This window comes from Pundamilia nyererei, unplaced genomic scaffold (assembly GCF_000239375.1).
Source record: "Pundamilia nyererei isolate P.nyererei 1_Seehausen unplaced genomic scaffold, PunNye1.0 scaffold00053, whole genome shotgun sequence".
NCBI classification, from domain to species: domain Eukaryota; kingdom Metazoa; phylum Chordata; class Actinopteri; order Cichliformes; family Cichlidae; genus Pundamilia; species Pundamilia nyererei.
In genome coordinates this window covers 1,047,455-1,063,105 of record NW_005187454.1, presented here as the reverse complement: position 1 = coordinate 1,063,105, position 15,651 = coordinate 1,047,455, and the positions used below count along the sequence as shown (strand labels likewise).

The 15,651-nt window shown below is 45.7% G+C and overlaps 1 protein-coding gene across 9 annotated transcripts in view; it reads right to left on the bottom strand.

Annotated features, from left to right (window-relative positions):
• Positions 1 to 2,468: 2,468 nt before the first annotated feature.
• Positions 2,469 to 15,651, bottom strand: part of fbrsl1 (fibrosin-like 1) — a 275,349-nt gene continuing 262,166 nt past the window's right edge. For 3 of the 9 annotated variants that reach the window (XM_005733572.1, XM_005733576.1, XM_005733573.1), the window contains 11 exons: positions 15,391 to 15,641; positions 11,915 to 11,965; positions 11,616 to 11,711; positions 9,947 to 10,018; positions 9,743 to 9,772; positions 9,373 to 9,444; positions 8,564 to 8,696; positions 7,816 to 7,899; positions 6,511 to 6,594; positions 5,423 to 5,681; positions 2,469 to 4,964 (listed from right to left, as the gene is read on the bottom strand). In XM_005733572.1, coding sequence (XP_005733629.1) covers positions 3,668 to 4,964; positions 5,423 to 5,681; positions 6,511 to 6,594; positions 7,816 to 7,899; positions 8,564 to 8,696; positions 9,373 to 9,444; positions 9,743 to 9,772; positions 9,947 to 10,018; positions 11,616 to 11,711; positions 11,915 to 11,965; positions 15,391 to 15,641 — 2,429 coding nt within the window. In that variant the 3' untranslated portion in view covers positions 2,469 to 3,667. The remainder of the gene's footprint in view (positions 4,965 to 5,422; positions 5,682 to 6,510; positions 6,595 to 7,815; positions 7,900 to 8,563; positions 8,697 to 9,372; positions 9,445 to 9,742; positions 9,773 to 9,946; positions 10,019 to 11,615; positions 11,712 to 11,914; positions 11,966 to 15,390; positions 15,642 to 15,651) is intronic. The other 6 variants (XM_005733574.1, XM_005733575.1, XM_005733579.1 and 3 more) reach the window with 6 other exon arrangements.

Genomic DNA, 15,651 nt, shown 5'->3' with positions numbered 1-15,651 from the left:
TTGTGCACTTTGAGGTTCCTCTGTGACCGATTCAAGTATCCTCTTTCTTCTGGGCTGCATTACTTGGTCTGCTTGCCTAGCAATGGTAGCTGCGCTGTGAGACAGCTGGAATATTTGTCATAGGTCCAGAGGTGAAAAGACATTAGACAGCACTTTGTCACCAGGGCCTGGAATTCACACCATTTGGCTGTTTCCAAGTCAGCTCCTTAACCACTGACTGGCCTGGTTTTTGTCAGCTGCCGCTCTGTTGACACAGAGAGCTAAAAAAAAGACGGGAACATGGAAGGATGCATGTGGCTAGCCTTTTTAGGTGGTCAAAACAACACGCATTCTAGAAAGAGTGCTGCGACAAGGATTCACTGCCAAAGCCCTTGACTTGTGCGCTCTCCCTAAATTCGCAGTTCAGATATAGCTTAGTGGTTCAGAATGGCTCTCATCAGGGTTTTCTAACCCCCGCAGAGATGGACTTGAACTCTGAGCAAAGCTGCGGTCTCTCAAATCATGAGGCCCAGTGGAGGCCCCAGCAAATGTGATCACGGAGGGGGCCCCAGGTCTCATTACCGATCTCCATTTCAAAACAGCTTTCAAATGGGAACTAATGCATTAGCTCTCGCTGGGGGAAAAAAAGGATCTTGGGAGCCACCACATAGAGGCTCAAAAATGCTTTCATACATGTTTTATCAGTGGGGGAAGAGCTGCCCATCTTATTAGCTTGGCACTGTGTTATTAGCTGCCATTGTGCTCCATAAAAGCCCCTTAAGGCCTGTTCCACTGTTCTCTGAATCTGGGGTGAGCACTGTGCCAAGGCTTTTTGGAGGTATTTGAGACCATGAAAATTCAATCCCAAACCCTCAGCATTCAGGTTTCTCACAGATAAATGAAGGGGATTAGTGGAACAATAAAACAATGTCTTACCTCAGATACCACCGTATCCTATTAATTGGGATTACAGTGGAGAAATGTGTCAAAGAAAACCAGACGCTTTTTTTTGCGACACGCTCTTACATTAAGTCCCGTCAAAGTAACAATGTTCCATCACATAGGAAATTGTGATCAAATAAATATAGAACACTGTACAAAATCTCCAAAAAATAAGAAAAGAAAGAAAAAAAATCCCCCGGACACATGAATAATAGCTCTAGTAAGAAGCTGACAATTGCAAGCTCTGTAATAATCCACCTTGGGTTGGATATGCCAGGCAATGTGTCAATTGATTCCCATCTGATGATGGACTGTGTGCTGAAATAAATTGACCTTGCCAGACGATGAGTGAAATTGATGGAGCTTTTCATCTCCGGAGGGCCGTTCCACACTCAGCCGTAAAATGGATAGAGCACAGGACAGAGTGATTGAGTTGGGTGGGGGGAAATCTAAGGTGTGTGGTTTTCTCCAACTAAAGCTCGCCTAGTAAATAACAGTTACAGGAAGAAAAAAAATCCCTATGTGGTAACAGGTACAGGGGTTAAGTGTCTGCTGTTGACTAGATTATTAGGACTAAAAGCACACAGAGCTAAAGTGAGGCCGGCCACTGACAGATGCTACCCATAGGAAGAATATGTGGTTCAATTACCGAGAGGCTAAATTGAAAGCGATAGTGATTTAAGTCTTCCCAATACGCCAACCACATTCTGGCAAACAGTCTTTTCAAGGAGCCCTTTAAAAACCCTGTTGGAGTGCGTGAGACACAGGAGCACTATTGATTTTCAATAACATCCCCTAATGACCTGGCCACGGTTTGATCCACGCTGTCATTATGGGTTGATACCATGGGACTGGGATTGGTGGGCCTCACGGCGCACAGCAGCGAGATGAGTAGTCGGCGCATTATCGGGATGAATTGGCTGTCTCTGCTCAGGCAGCAGGCGCAGCCGAGGTCTTGTCAATAACAGGACAGGGCACCTCAGGGCTCCCTCTGCGGCCCACTCCAGAGTGCCTTCCGGCCTCATTAGAAAAGGAGATGAGTGGTGTGCACGAGGAGAGGAGGCATATGAGAAGAGAGGGGAGCCTCTTTTTCCACCAACTGATAGCCTGCCTCCCAGGCATTGCTCCTCTTAATGAGTCCAGACCGCGGGTCAATATGCCGCTGGGCTGCCAGTCAATACCGGTTACCTGCAACACAAACACTCAAAACCTGCTTTCATACAAAATCAATGTTCTATTAGTCCCTGCCTGTATTGCCTTGGCCCAATCTCATCGATCCCTGTGAAGAGCTCTGCAGCCCATGTATGACAGATTACGGTCAAATGATCTGATGGCTTAGGCTACTCTGCCAGCCAAGTCAGTTGGCTTTATGATTTTAAAGTAATATCTTGGTATCAGATGAGTAAATGCTCTAAATGTTAGAAACTAAGGCATCGCCGGCAAACCGATCAACCTCACATACACATAGCACTCAGCAGGTCCGGCTCACAGACAAAGTCACAGCTGGCAGCCGGCGCCGAGCGCCAGAATTAAAGATGAGCAGGAAATGTTTGACATTAGGTCCAAACTTTATTCCGTACGTTTTAAACCATGAATGTTCATTTTCATTTTTTTTTGCACGCCTAAAACTCTACTTGTTTTGTATACAAGAGTCTAAGAAAAACAACTGCACAACACCACAAGGTTGACAGAGAGAGTCCTTTTGCCGCCCACTAAACAGTGTCCTCATTTTTCTATCTGGGGCTGGTCCAGTTTGTGACGTGGAAGTCTTTGAATTATTTAGTCGTTATTTCATTTGTAAATATAAACAGGTGTTAAATCCAGGTTGCTCTCAGTATCACCGTCTTTTCCCTCCAGGTGATTTCTTCTGCAGGGTGCTGTGTGCTGCTTTGCATAGATTGCAGATGATCCGTTTAGGCCTCCTTACAACACCCTCCCTTCGTACTTCCCGTCCGTCGGCCACACTTGTCTCTCTCCGCAATATTCAGCAGGCAGGTGATTTTCCCGTGTTTCGTTTTGATTTTGTTTTTCTAGAAATGGTTAAAAAGCCTAATAAATTTACATGGTAAACTTGCAGCGAAGGAATAGCAACAAGTTATTTACATCTGTTTTCTTTACAGAGACTCAACAAAGACCTCATAATATATATTTATCTGCATATCTCAAAGGCAAAACAATTGAACAGAACAAATCGGTAATGTAGCATTGTACATTGTCATCACTGAGGATATCCTGGTACCATGAGGTTAAGTTACTGAAACCAAAATCCAGTCTTTACAGTGGGTCATAAGGGATATGTCTCACAATCAACTGGGATAAATATTGTAAAAGGCGTGACTAATGCACAAAATACATAAAATTCATAGAAATGATATCTATACATGGAACAAGGATAGGAAATGTACAAACTCATTTGAGGACCTCTATTTTGCACAAAGTTGAAAAAAAGGTATTGGATTAATATATTAATAATTATCAAATATTTAAGTCGGCAATAAACATACACATATTTATGTTCTCTTTACCGACGCTATTCGACCTCCAGTCCACTAAAAATAAAGTCATGGCATGTGCTTAATTAGCCTTACACACCTTTAATTTGTACAATCATACCCTTTCCCTTAGGGACTTTTGCTCTTCTCTGGTGGAGACGAGCAGTGCATTTTGTTTACAACAAGCTTTCAGATCAGAGGAGCGGGGGCGTGTGAAAGCGCCCTGTAAGACATTTTTGCACTTTTCCAAGAAGCTACCGAGCCTCTACCTCTTTGGGGTTACGTGATGGGGAGTAGTCCCGTGGGTCCTGGGTGGTTGTGAGGGGGGTAGTCCTCCGGGGCGAGGCTGGCCTGGCACTGCCAGCTGGCACAAGGGGTGGGGGTGCGCTAAGTGCGGCGGTAGGGGGTGTTCTGTTCAGAGGGCCATTGTGTCCTGTGGAGGGGCTGAGTCTGGGGTAGGGCATGCCGCCTAGGTGGGGCATAAAGGGGGGCATGTGTGGTAGATGACCCTCCATTGGGGACTGGTGCAGCTGATGAAGCCGTGCTCTGTCCAGCTCCTCCCTCAGGTGGAGGCGCTCTCGCTCCTCGGCTTGCTGTCGCATTCTCTCGTGCTCCCTGCGTACCTCCAACAGGTGCTCGTGGTGGGAGTAGTCATGAGCCTCCCTTTCGCGGTAGGCTCGCTCCTGTTCGTACATGCTGGGGAAACGATGCCCCGGCTCAGGCCTGAGCTGGAAGTCCATGCGGCGTTGCAGATCCAGGCTGCGGTAGGCCTCTCTGAGCGGATCCCAGGGAAAGGCTGTGTGCGGCAGGCGCTCTCTTCCTGCAAGTGCTCCCATGAAGGGAGCCATGCGAGCCCGGTCTAGCACGTTGAGGCTGCCCATCTGAGGCATGGCGCTCATGGAAAGAGGCAGAGAATGCGCCATGGGGACACCATGCAGGCCAGGTGCTGAGATGTCACTACCACGCGGTGAAGGAAGTGGGGGCTGCTGGGACAAAGGTGGATGGTGGTGGTGCGGGTTTCCCGGTTGGCTGACGGGAGTAGGAAGAGCTTGGGCCGGTGGCTGGGGGGCCGGCTCCGAACTAACCACCATGACCTCCTGCTCCTCCTTCCTCTCCTCCTTAATCTTCATGTCATTTTTCACCTTATGGAGGAGCTCTGCAGGTGGGGGCTCCTTCCTCTCGCTGTCCTTGAGCGTAGACAGAGGCCCGCCTGCCATCTTGATGCCCTGCTCATTGATCATTGTCTTAGAGTAGGGGGAAGGGGAACGCTGAGTGGGTTTGATGGAGTCTTCTGAGGGTCTTCTCTCTAGCATCTCCTTGCCCGGCGAGCGACTCTCCTTCACCTTCACATCAGCCAGTGCGGAAGACTCTCTGTGTCGCTCCAGTAGCTCCTTCTCTGCCTCGCGGACCCTGTCTACGCTGCCGCTGTGATGCCGACCTGAATCGCTCGAGTTCTGGCTGCTGGAGCGAATCAGGCTGCTGATCTGGTAGCTGACTGGTGCAGAGGCCGGAGACGAGCGGTTGGAGTGGCGGTTGCGATCCACAGAATCCCTGTAACGGCACAATGTAAGAGTTTTATTTTTGCCAGTAGGTCGTGTTTGGTTAGTGTCTGATTAATTCTCAACAATAAAATCTGCCTTATAATTCTCTTTTAAATCGTACGAGTTGCCTTGCTCTTGTATCCCTCTGTTCTCTGTTTGACGGTAACCCTTCATTCTGCTGCCGTACCATTCATAGAAATGTCTCCAATTAATTTTTGACAAATAGCTTCTCTCGGCGCGTCGTGCTCTTTTATAAGCGTGCCGGTTGTTCAATTTATTTCAGTTTCCATGGATACGACTTGTAACTACCTAGAAAAAAATATTCGCTGTTTTTCCTTTGCTCTGCTCTGACTGATCAGCTTGTAAGTATAATAATGCTGGTTTATCGTAGTCGCTATTGTGGTCTTATTTCAGGAGTCGGTTTTTACAACACACAAAAACATACAACCAAAAGTGTGTTTCACCCACCGGTCTTTGTCTTTCTCCTCTTTGCCAATCGACGAGTCTCTTTTCTCTCGCTCCCTCTCTCTCTCCCGTTCCCTCTCTCGCTCTCTCTCGTGGCTGTTGGCGGAGCTGCTTCTCTCAGCATCTGCGGTTTTGGGCCACTGCGGCGGGGTGGGGAACGACGGCGGGGTTCGTCGAAGTCGGTTCCAGGTGTCGTGGTGGGGGCTGCCAAATGTGGGCAGTCCTCCCGGCCCCTCCTTGGTGCCAAACATGCTGTTGGACCCTGAAGGAAAGAAGCAGACAGGCGTGGGACCCACTGTAAGTTAATTGGGCACAAAACCTTCTTGAGGACACATAAGATGAGAAAGACTCAACAACAAAAGCTGCTTTTGTCTTTGTCTCTGGAGGTTCTCTCACTGAAGCACTGAAGCTGTTTGAAAGAGTTAGAGGTTAATGCCCCCCTCCCCCTTGAACTGGAGAGAAAACCCCCCCCTACTCATTTGCTTTTAGACTAAAGGTCCCCCCCCCTCCCTTCCTTTTCTGCACCGGATGAACAGGGGAGACTCACTGCCCTCTGGAGATGATAGCTGTGAAAAGCCAAGGGGAACCTTAGCATTCCACGGCATGTCTATTCCAATCACATCCATTTTCACAACAGGGTGACCGATTTGGCACACAAAAATAGGAAGGATGAAGAGAAAGAGAGAAAGGCATAGAGAAGGGATGCAAAGGGAAAAGAGAAAACCCTCCATGGTGGTGCAGAAGGGGCTTGTCAAATAATTAATAGACGAATTACCACCAAACAGCAGACCTAAGAGTGCCTATTGGCAGCAACACAGCCAGATTAAAGCCAGGCTGTCAGGGACTTAGTTGGTAGATGAAGTGGAGGCAGGGAGGAGGTTTGCTGTGGTGTGCTGTGCTGCCTTGTTGGGCCTCCCTGGGCTAGGACTGTTTTGACACAGAAACTAGAGCTAAGTGTCTAGATTTTTTTTCTCCCCTCCTGGCTCTCCCTGTGGTCTAACGCTGTCCTGCTCTATTCTATTACTGGCCACAGGGGCCGGATTGAAGGGGGGAGCGGTGGAGGAGGAGGACGAGAGGGGGCCAACGCTTACCAAGCGAGGGGTTGCCTAATCCTCCGAAGGCACTGCTTGAAAGGTTGCCGAGGCCGCCAAAGGAACTGGAGCGACTGAAAGGATCTGCAAAATGCCAAACAGGGATTAGCAAAAGGGGGGGTGGCTGGCTAGCAGTGCTCACCCCAACACCAACCCATTCCACTCGGCTTTTCTCTTACAAGCGAGCCGTGGTTTTCTAGCGCTGCGACCCTAGCTCTCTGCCTGGTAATCCTGCAGTAGCCAGGTTGCCTGGATGCTGGATTCACTGCCACTAACTGGAGTGGAGTGTCTCTGACCTGCTGGGGCTTGTGGAATGATGCTGCTTGGTGGGGAAATCAGTTTTGAGTTCTTGGAGCTGAGCTGGAAATGGATTGTGGTAGGACAAGACAATTAGGAGCTGTGGAAATTAGCCTAGACAGAGCACAGTGATTTAACTGGTGAATCACTATCTGATGGACTCCATCAGTCACAGACTATAGCCTCCAAATTTACGGGGATAACAAATATTTAGTCTGAGAAGTCAGCGAACGGGACTCATTAACTAAGAATTTGCAGTCCCACTTTAAATCGGAAATAATCCATCAGGAAATGCACAACTTGCCAACCGATTGGGGTTCAAGGATTTTTAATTCTGGAGCTTTTCACGTATTAGAAAAGACAAGAATTGAGAAATCTCCTCTGCCTCACACATGAATTCCCATTTGTTGACTAAATCTTCATCCTCAGTTTACCATGTTTTCATAGGCACAGAATGGACTGACACTTAAACAGTGTCTCAGTCCGAACTGAGGATGATGAATAAAAATGCAAACAACCGAATGTACCAAAGAATCATACAGCACGAACGCCCCTTCATTATTCCCTTCTTCCTGGGTACGACGAAATCAGCTTGGCATGCTTATAGAAAATAGTGTCTTGTGTGCTGCTGCTCTGTGTACAGTTTGTCCGAGCAAATGAGGGATGACAAATCGGTCTGGAGGCTGGAAACTACTTCCATTTTAATAAACCCGGACTCTGGAGTTATTTTCGACCGTAGTATGAATCACACTGGCTGATTGCAGGATGGCTACATTCAATATTATAGTAAAGTAAGAGGCAGTACTGCAGCTGGCTGTTGCTAACGATATTGTACATTAACCTTGAAGTGAACCTGAGATCAAAAACTAGGAATACCTTTGGTTCAAATTACACCCTGGTGGCTTTTAATGTATTTGAAACATGAGTGTAAGAAGGAGTGAGTGAGAGACTCGTGTTGAAAGAGGAGATAAATGTATAAAAAAAAAGATAAACATGGGGGTTACTTACACTTACCTGCCAAATGGCTAGGAGGCAGGAATCCACTGGGGTGGGAGGGGGGGCCGTATGGAGACGGAGGGGGGTGTCCAGAGCCTATCGGGACAGAGAGGATGAAATAGTGTTATTATCCATATCCGGCCGGTCGTCTGGTCGGTTGGGGAACAATCTTACGCCAAACCAAACCCTAAGTTAAACAAATGCATTTCTGCCGCAGTATCACAAACTCTGACGCAACGTGGACCAGATGAGCAAAGAGTTGGTGGAGTGATGCTACTGACTATATCAGCTGGTTTCATTGCAGCTGTTATTTGTTTGTGCGTGAGTCTGTACCAGCTTAGTGAGGTCAGCTCTTGAATGTACAACAAGTTGGCCTCTTTCACAAAACACTGCTACCATCACCCATATTTCATGAATTGTTAATGATAGAACCAATTACAGGAGTGCCTCTGACACACCGCTGCATAATTACCAGTCAAAGGCCGTTCTCTTCTCTGTTGCCCTCCAACACAGGGCACATCAGTCAATTACCTAACTGAGAGCCATGCATATTCATAGACGTATTTGACTCCCTTTACAGGCAAAACACTTGCTACCAAAGCACTATAATTATGTGAACATTGCACGAGAGGGAAAATAAAAAGTGTTTTTTCCAAATGTAGTTAAAAATGTTAATTTCCATAAAGGCAGTAATGACGTTAGGAGGCTTGAAGTTTGAGTGTTTTCAATATGTTGGTAGGTATTTTGAGCCTTGACCAACCTGTGGAGGGGAAGAGGGGTCGTGCCAGATCGTGAGGGTACGGGAACCCTGGGAAGACTCCTGGTGCTGGGGGTCGACTAAACAGGTCCAGCTTCCCATTCATGTCAAGTTTGTGAGGGTCCAGCTGCATTTGCTGTAGAAAAGCAGAGAAGGAGACAAAGAAAATTAGGTCAGTACGCAACAGCACGAAACATTTCCAACAAGGGAGTGAGCGTGAGCGATCGTCAGCTACACTGGGTGAGAGCTCAGAGAAGGACAGAGACTTTGACAATGGCTCCATGTTCTCAATTCTGACTAGCTGTGTTATAACAAATATATGTAAGCTGATTAGGGAAACAAAATCCTTGGCAACTGGGGTTCTGGGCCCAAGAAAAGCCTGAGACACCCAGGGCCAGTGGCATTAGCAGAGGATCTCCATGGCAAGGCCACACCATCCTCTGTCAGTGAGAGGAGTAATTCGTATAAGCATTTCTGTTCTGTGTTCACATGTTGCGTCTGATACCGAGTGCTACTGTTACCATCTACCCCTTCTCTTATGGAGTCAGAGAGAACCTTTATAGAAAATATATGTTTAAAGTGGAGCCTTCATGTGTTGGGCTTTGCTTCTTTTAAAGCTTTCTGCCTCTTTCCAATCATGTGATCGTTCTACGTTTAGACCCAAACAAAAGATCCAAGTCAGCTCGATCTGCTCTAGCATGTAGTGTTTTCAATAAGTTAGCTATTTGGCCCGTTTTCCATAACCAATATAGTGTATCTGGCTTTACATGACAGCAAGATTCCTTAAAAACATTACTATCTGTCTCACGCACCTTCATTTTCTGCTGGTGGTGGTAGATCTGCCATGCGATCTGGACATGCACTGCACACCACTTGCCAGGTTTCTAAAAATTTAGAGAGAAACTGAGGTTAGCCTGCTGGCTTTGATATGGGGAGCTAAAAATTGATTCTGGCATAGAGCTTTTCTGGCCAAACTACAAAGTGGGAACTCATCAGAATTTGCAACCAGGCAACATATTAAGAATATCTAACCCCAATACAGACCTCAAAGCTAAGCGTAAATGCAGCCAAAACCCTGCATTTGCTTAATCGAGAATTGTTAAAGAATTTTAAGGTTTTAGACTTTGTGGCCTGGCCAGAGAGATGAAGCATTTAACAGGAAAGGATAAGGCATCTACTTACCCTAACAGATGTCCTGAATGGATCTGTTATCTGTATGGATAAACAGATAATCATTATTACAAACAACAAAGACACATACTACTAACTGAAACTGAAATGCATGAGAAGAAATGTCTCTTTGAGACATGTGCACTGGATTATGTGTGGCTATCATCAGAAGGAATATGAGCAGAGTGGCTGCGATGCTCTCGGTCTCATGCTTACCCGTGGGTCCTTCTGCAGAAGTGTATGAGGCACTGCTCCAGGACGTGCTGCTACATCGATGGGATTGGATGCCTGACAGAGAAAGACAAAAAGATACATGGTGATCAACCACATCTGTATCATCTGCATGGGGAAAGAAAGAAACTGAACTTGGCACAACAATACAAAACAATTTGACCTCATATAATAATTCCCAAAGGGGGTCTCAGGCATCCTCAAGAGGGTCCTCTGTAGAACACTGTTAATTGCATTTTTTCCATTTATTTTTTTTAAATATCCCCTGAGAGAATGAATAAGATTACTGTAATCCCAGTTTTCACCTTATTCTTATGCTTTGTGTCAGTGCTGTTATGGAGATAGCATGGAAGCATGTAAGACGAATTTCTTGCAAAACTACTCGAAGACCCTCCAGCATCTATTCCAACCCAGATAATTAGCTGCACTACGGTCAGCTAACGCCCAAGTATTTGCACAGCTATAGCTGATATAGGTAAAACTGCAATGATGCTTCCCAGAGTTCAGAGTTATGCCAGAGCAGCACATCTCTGATCGTTTCATCTTCAAGTCTGCAGAGCACAAGATCCTAGATCAACCTTGTTCCTGGGGTTTTATGCTCCAGCAGGAAACACATGTCATTTCACATGGCCTAACCTGACATGCACCTCCTGAGAAATGTAACTATACATCGGGTCAATGCAGCCCACAACTAGTATGATGTGCTCGTTCAGCATCATCGATTCATTCGTGTTTCTGGCAACTTTTTTGCCACGTTTTTAAATTTTATCAGTGAGAGAATCTCGGTTTAAGGAATTATAATCATAGCATCAATATAAAGGACTCACAAATGTCAGGAAATACCTGGAGGGAGATTGCTGAAACTATGGGAATGAACGTGATGGAAATTACAGCGAAGTGGAAAAACTAGAGATATGTTTGCAATCCCCTCCCCCCCAAAATAACCAAAAGGCCCAGCATTTTATTTCTTTCCATCAGCTGGCACTGGATATATAACACCAGGACAGGACTACATGGTAATTAACACAACGCACCACATACAAGCAAAAATGCCGCCAACGATGTCGCCACTTATGTAGGCTACACCGTAAGCACTACAAAGAGTCCCCGCAGAAGTCTAAATCAGGCCTTAATCTATTGCCTTATTAGAGATCGGGTGATTCTGCACGGTGACCAGGGTCGCCAGGCCCCACAAACAAACATACTTCCCAAGCTCTATCCCCCCAAGCTCGTCTCCAAGAATACTTAGCAGGGGCTTTGGATGCATAAAACTGCGCTTTGAACCATCTGGAGGGGCCTTCCACAAAAGGGAACCTCCATCACTGAGCCCTCTGGGAATAGGGCCAGCGGATTTAGGCCAGCTTTGATTGGTGGCTTACTTCAGGTCACAGCCTCTGAGCATCTGCCAGACTCACACCCTCCCCTGCATCTCCTCCCTTCTGCTCTTCTGGACAGGCAGACATCACGGTCCTATTTTTGGCCTGTCGTGACTAAGGCTAGGAGTCCACCTGCAGTTTTAAATTTTTGTTTTCCTTTTGCGCACTTATAAAGTGTTTTTCTTGTAAAAGTCTGCACACTTTGTGGTTTCTTTTATGCTCAAGCTCCCTTAAAATCTCCCCTTTGTAGACAGTGGGTTAAGGGATGCGGGTCTGACCTTGGGCTGGAAGGCTCCTTGCAGCGAGCTGAAGGGTCCTGAGTGTGGGAGCAGCGGGGGCATGCCTGGCATGGTTGGGGGGTAGGAGGGGAAGAACTGGAAGGGGGAGGAAGGGGAAGATGGGAGACACAAAACAAAATCATACAGTCATACATACAAGACTCAAGCATATAGATACACACACACACAAAGCCACTGCCACAATAAATGCTGTCAAGGCAACATTCAAATATGTCAAATATTTGATTTGCCATATGCAAATACTGTTAACACATTTAAATTAGTGCAAAAAAACTTACATTTGAGTGTCTGATGAATGGATTGTCCAGTTTGGGGCCATATTTGTCGAACTGGAACAGACAGAAAAGAAAAGCATTAGGAAACAAAAGTCCACATAATGATATACTCGAACAAAATCCCTCATACAACAGCCTTCTTTGGTAATAAGGTCTCATTATTTTTTTTTTACATTACAAAGGCAAAAACACATGCTCAACATCTGTAACTGGTAACGAGCAGGGTTTGGTCCAGAATAACAAGCCCCGGGGTAAAGCAGCTGGCTTGAACTGGTCATGGGTTTACTTAAACAGCGTGGTCAGATAGGCAGTTAAATCACTAACAATACAACCGCTTAAGCACACTGCCAAGACGAAGACAGCCTGCATGATTTTTCAATTGAGCATACAGACATTGGGCGTGGAGGCCCAGCTTAGGAATCAGACAGTTTTAAGGCCAGACCAGTTGTTTCTAATCACTGGAAAATCTGAAGAAATGTGAATCTAATTGCTTTTGACTGCTGAGATGTTTTTGTGTGCAAAAAGCCCCGATGGTATATCTGGGAAGGAAGTACAAGAAGACATGTAACTTGTTTGCAGTGTTAGGAAACTGTACTTCAAAAGACAAAAAAGCAGGTCAGTCCGTAAAACCACGGAGGTCATATGTGAAGCTGTGTGAACAGTCTGCCTTGTATGATTGAGACTGATTTAAGGAGATGGGATTTCAGCTGATTAAATGCTTGAAACCGACACCACCTCAGGATTGTGAGGAAAGCGTTTCTGTGGCAGAACTTAGCCTATCAGAATAATTTTAGTTGGAATTTGCCAGATGAATACAGTGTGGTTACATTTAAAATGTTTCCGATCATGCCCCGCGCACACACGAGAAAGCAGTCGGTAAGCTGAGATGGACAGGAGGGAGGAAGAGAGAGAAGGGAGCATGAATGAGGACTTTGTATGTCTGTTCGCGAGCCAATGCCAGCTCTCTATTTTGAAAATGTCTAATTACAAGTGACAGTAACTTATTCCTATTCCGTAAATACACAAACCATTTGCAGGTACTTTTTGCGAGTGTTTTCTCAAAGCTCAGTTGGCAGGCGCAGATGTTTTGGGTTTACATAAAATGGGAAAATGAACGGGTATGAATCAGATTTTCTGTGTGCACGCGTGCAGCGACAGGGGTGGCTGGGGAGGGAGGGCGGGCTGGAGCTGGTAAAGCTGCTGGTGCAGATGCAGGGTTTGGGACACGGGGCCGTCTGGTGAAGCAGGTCCAATCACATCTGTGCGCAGAATGGTAATAACAGCGGCGGTGGTGTCGGCGGCCCTGTTTGTGGGCGATAATGGCCCCGAATCAAAGACAGCCCATTGAGAGGAAATGCTGAGCCAGCTTCCGAGCTCATTAAACAGCTCCTCTGCGCTTCTGAAGGCGCGGCCTGTTTAATGTCTGTCACTGGAGAGGGGATTTCGGCTTTATGGCCTTGTTAAAAAAAACAAATAAAGAAAAAAAAAAAGTCTTGCCTTAAAATTTATGGAGGCTGTCACAGTTTTATAGTAAACCGCTTTGGCTAATTAACGCTTAATATTTCATCCTATAACAATTAAAAATATTTCTCGTCCAAAGACATGGCAGGAGCAAGGGGGCAGGCATTCACCGCTGCCATTTGGCAAGCCAGCTGCTCGAGGGCGTAGAACAATAAACAAATATAGAGGCTTCATAATTTCATTAATTACAGCCATTAGCCAAGGGCTGTTACATAGTTGAAATGACATGGGGCATCTAGAGAGCAGGAGGAAAAAAACGTGTGTGTGAGAGAGATAGACAGAGGATGCACAGCTGGGAAACACTTGGTCTAGCTTTTCATAGCAAAACAGTAAAAACAGCCACAACATCATCATTACTCTGCTTCTTTAAGCACTAAGGAGAAGAAAGCAATATCGCTACTGAGGGGTAGGAGGGAGGGAAAGGCATACGTTAAGTAAAAACAGCGAAAACGACAAAATACACAACAGCAACATTAACGTCAGTGTAAAATCCCACTGAAACGACACAAAAGAGATGATGGTGGTGGTGGTGGTGTTGGTGGGAGGGGGGTCACTTCTTTCATCTTCAAAGAGAGGATTGTGTAGCGCATAATTCCTTCCATGTAAGGAATGAACAGCAGACCAGACAACAGCGTGTGTGCTGACCGAAGAATCATGTAAACGGCCCTTATGCTTATCTGACTGCGCCATAAATACCAGAGCTTTGATTTCTAATGTACAGGATGGGGATAATCTTGGAGTTGGGCCTTAATGGGACCACGGGCTTTTAATCAGAGGTCATGACAAGATGGATTAGATCTATTAGACTAATGGCAAAAAGCTACAAATGGGGAGCCGTCTGATTCGACTGACAGAGATTGCTGCGCATTTCAAATGATGGATGAATAGTCATAACCGTTTTTCCTCTGTACAAATTTTGAGAGCTGCCAGTGTTAAACGCCCCTCCCTCTTCCCTCCAGACTTGTTGGCATTTAAAACACGGAAGCAATTAGAAACGTTATCAAAACAGTTTTACAATGATGTCATTTCCCCCCTTTATCCACAATGAGGTCATGTGACCCACTAGAAAAGCTTTGAATTTGTCATTGGAATGTATGGTTGCTTTTGGGCTTTGCACACACGTACACGCAGCGATAAGTCCCTGTTACACAAACACACACATATATGTCTGTGTATATATATGTGTGTATGTATAAAAGCACAAGTCTGCAGGAATGTATTCATACAGACACAGATCGGCTTATTAGTACCTTTGTTTTTAATGAAAAGGCACATCTAAACAGGAAATTAGCTTCTATAAAAACTGAAGCGTACTGAAACTCTACAGTCCTTTCTAATAATGTTGGGATGCTGTGTAAAATGTAAATAAAAGCAAAATAAAATATTTAAATGTGTTAATAGCATTGAAACAATCACAGGGCAACATATCAAATATTGAAAGTGAGAAATGTTATCATTTGTTGTGTCGTTTAAAAAAGCTGCGGCTAAACATGCTAAAAACACATGGCTGAACACCACGCTGTTAATAATGAAAATATAGTGGAATGAACATGCTATTGCTAATTTAAAATTACAAATAAACATTTTACATGTTGCCTCATCAATCTGTTGAATAAATACAAATATAGTTGCTGATAATGGAAATGTGTACTTGAAGCAATTAAATTGACAGTGTAATAAACATGCTCGTGTGTGTGTTTGTGTAATGGGAGGTGGCAGCCCCAATTAAACGTGATGCTTCCAGCTTGTCGTCCACAGGAAGAGTGCAAAAAAAAAATTTAAAAATTCAAACTCAAAGTGTCTGATTTTTCTGAAGGGAGGGGTTCTTACAGCTACAGGACAAAACTGGCAAATTTGGGGGTAAAGAAAAAAAGGGAGGAGTTGATTGAAGAGGAAATTGGGAGGGGTAACAGGTGAGTTGGTGGGAAGTTACGGGAGCTTATTTTACTTATCCTCACATTTCTGGCTTGGGTACGCACCATGGGGGGTGCGGTGGGCGGGGTGAGGATGGCGGCCGGGGGCAGACTTGCGGGGAAGGGCGTGAAGGTGTGCTGGTGGGTGTGTTGGTGCTGGTGCATGTGCTGGTGTTGGTGAAACTCGGCCCTCAGGAGTGACACAGGGGCCAACGGCGAAGCGGACGGCCCCCGGCCCCGCTCTGAACTCTGAACCAGGAAACGGTTGTTCAGCTCCTGCCTCAGGAGGTCATGCTCTGCAAGAAA